Genomic DNA, 2777 nt, shown 5'->3' on the forward strand with positions numbered 1-2777 from the left:
CGCATCCAAGAATAACATGCAGCTTATCTCAGAACTGTCGGTGAAAATTATTCTTGGAGCTAGGTTTAATTGAGCTGCATTTTAAAGAGGTGCAATTTCACAATTTGTGTATATTTTCTAAGTTCACTATTTTGTCATGTGTTGAGAAAAACACAGATTTAAAAATTACATGGTCTAATATTTACATTTAGCATATAACTGCAACATGCTTTTTTTCGTTGTTTTTTTTAAAGACTCGAAAGGACTTGAAATTCAAAGTTTCAGACTTGTGACTTGACTCGGACTTTTACACCAGTGACTTGAGACTCGACTCTGACTTGCCTGACATTACTTGAGACTTGACTTGAGACTTGAGGATAAAGACTTGAGACTTACTTGAGACTTGCAAAACAATGACTTGGTCCCACCTCTGCTAGGATTGAAACTCTTCTTGATTATGTAGAGCATTAGCAACCTTCATGCACTATGCGCCGCTCAGGTCACACACTTTGTTCTCAATGTGTATCTCTCATCACGTTTTGACACTATGCTGTGAATGTGAAGCTCTTTCTTTGCATACAGTGTGACTTTAAATCAGCCAATCAAATACAGTCTTGCCCCTGAAGACACTATGAACAGAAAGATTCTTTCCATTCAAGTCACGGATTTGAACATGATGATATCTCCACCATCTGTTTTCTATTTGATGCTTTTGTTCTTTGGGGAAATGGGTGAGTTGTGTTTTTTCCTCAGTAACGTTTATCTTTTAGAGATCAAGGTCACTGTCAGTGATGTACCTACGTGTTTCTAAATCAGTTGTCTTTGCTTTTTTCCTTCTATCATTTCAGCTCAGAAGAGTCATCAACTCTCATCTGTTCGTCAAGACAGAGTTTTTATATCCACTAATGTCGGGGAGAGTGTAACTTTGCAGTGTTTCTATGAAGGTGAAGTGGTAGCAAGGTTTTACTGGTATAAGCAAACCCTAGGCGAGAAGCCAAGACTCATTTCTAGCTTCTATTCGTATCATAAAAATGGCACTTTTTATGATGAATGTGAGAACAATCCACGCTTCACACTGTCTACTGAAAAAGCTCAAAACCATTTGACGATAAAAAATCTTCAAGTTTCGGACTCAGCTACCTATTTCTGCGCGAGTAGCTTTTCGGTAAGTTTTGAATTTGCAGAAGGAATCACTGTGAGTGTTAAAGGTTCAGGTTTGAACAGCCGGCCTTTAATTCAGCAGTCTGCATCTAAGACCATCCAACCAGGAGGCTCTGTGACTCTGAACTGTACAGTACACACTGGGACCTGTGATGAAGAACACCGTGTTTACTGGTTCAGAGACTCTGAAGAGTCTCATTCAGGACTCATTTACAGCCATGGAGGCAGGAATGATGAGTGTGAGAGGAAACCAAAGACACACACAAACACCTGTGTGTACAGCCTGCCAATGAAGAACCTGGATGTTTCTCATGCTGGGATCTACTACTGTGCTGTTGCCTCGTGTGGATACATGCTTTTTGGAAACGGGACCAAGCTGGACTTTAAGGGTAAGTACAGTTAAGAAAAGTTTTTACTCCCACTTTGAAGTCAATATTTTAACAAAGTTGAAAACTCCATAATGTCTCCTGCTGTTTGAATATGTAGACAAGCTGGACTCTCTTCTCTTGGCGTATGTCTTACATGGAGCAGTCGCATTCAATACAATCCTGATTGTATTTCTAATTTCCTCAATGAGTTTGAAGAAGATAAAACACTGTCTCTGCACAGGTAACTTGTGCTGTAATGTATGCATATATACAAGATGCATATACACTGAATTTCATGTTACTTTGATATCAAATCTATTCTTTGGCTTTCCAGAAACTCACAGAAGATTTTCAGATCTCACCATGACAAATGAAACGGTAATGTCTTCTTGGATTGATGGGAAATTGTGTTGTTGTTTTTCCCCCACTAACCACATTTGTGATTTTCATCTTTTCTTTACCAGGGCTATGAAAGTGCGAACAAGATCAACAACACAGGAAGACAGGGGGATGACACCTGGAGTGAATGTGTTTACTTCAGTGTAAATTAGTAAAACTAATGTTTCATCTGTGTTTAACAGAACAAGAGATCATGCTTTCTCATTTTAAAGTATATCATGGTAAAGTTTTCAAACATCTGTGATGACTGTAGAGTTTTGCATCAAAAAATTATTAAACAAACCTTTCAAAAGAAAATGAACACAAGTGGATTTCTGATATACACTCACTTGTCAGTTGGAGACAACTTTTTGCCTTCAGAGCTGCCTTTAACCTTACATGCTGTTTATATTCTAGGCCTTCACAAGACTCATAAATGTATACAACAGATTTTGAGCTACAGATCAATTAAAATGTATAAATACCCTGTCTGACATGAATAAATGTATGATTAATCCTAGTGTGTGGTGACTTTTACAGAAAGCTAAGCATGATGATTACAGGTGGACCACCACTGACCGCTTTCATGAGCTCAGAAACACAGACCTGGATTTTGAGTTTATTAAAATATATAAATAACAACAAAATCAGCTGAATGAAATGGTTTGAACAGTGTGTGATGGATAAAATCTACAGGGGACAAAATAAAAAATTAAGCTTGTTAAACACTTTACATTCAGACATTCTCATAGATGCTAATCTAACGTGTCTGTTTTATTAAACTGGACACAGTCAGACCAGCCATCCCCTCTGCATCACGCTCAGCTTCCTTTGCTAACATACTAAAGGAGGTACTAACAACTTTTTTACCCTCCAGCTTCTTTACATCAG

At 38.0% G+C, this 2777-nt stretch overlaps 1 protein-coding gene across 1 annotated transcript; it reads left to right on the plus strand.

Moving 5' to 3' along the window:
- The first annotated feature begins 610 nt into the window (after nucleotides 1-610).
- On the plus strand, nucleotides 611-2059 carry LOC147336126 (uncharacterized). The gene is made up of 4 exons (XM_086285194.1): nucleotides 611-710; nucleotides 828-1529; nucleotides 1627-1886; nucleotides 1973-2059. Exons 1-4 carry the CDS (start codon nucleotides 611-613, stop codon nucleotides 2057-2059), a joined length of 1149 nt encoding a protein of 382 aa, XP_086141320.1.
- The last annotated feature ends 718 nt before the right edge of the window (nucleotides 2060-2777 follow it).

This window comes from Aulonocara sp. 'chitande type north' Nkhata Bay, linkage group LG3 (assembly GCF_057382095.1).
Source record: "Aulonocara sp. 'chitande type north' Nkhata Bay isolate Kocher_YH1m ecotype deep benthic linkage group LG3, A_spYH_male_GT1.1, whole genome shotgun sequence".
Taxonomy (NCBI): Eukaryota; Metazoa; Chordata; class Actinopteri; order Cichliformes; family Cichlidae; genus Aulonocara; species Aulonocara sp. 'chitande type north' Nkhata Bay.

What these genes read in the sequence shown, in the direction of transcription:
- LOC147336126 (XM_086285194.1), top strand. Translation starts at nt 611, where the DNA reads ATGAACAGAAAGATTCTTTCCATTCAAGTCACGGATTTGAACATGATG. An exon ending in GACCAAGCTGGACTTTAAGG is followed by an intron (nt 1,530 to 1,626) that starts GTAAGTACAGTT and finishes TTGAATATGTAG; the next exon opens with ACAAGCTGGACTCTCTTCTC. An exon ending in TCACCATGACAAATGAAACG is followed by an intron (nt 1,887 to 1,972) that starts GTAATGTCTTCT and finishes TTTCTTTACCAG; the next exon opens with GGCTATGAAAGTGCGAACAA.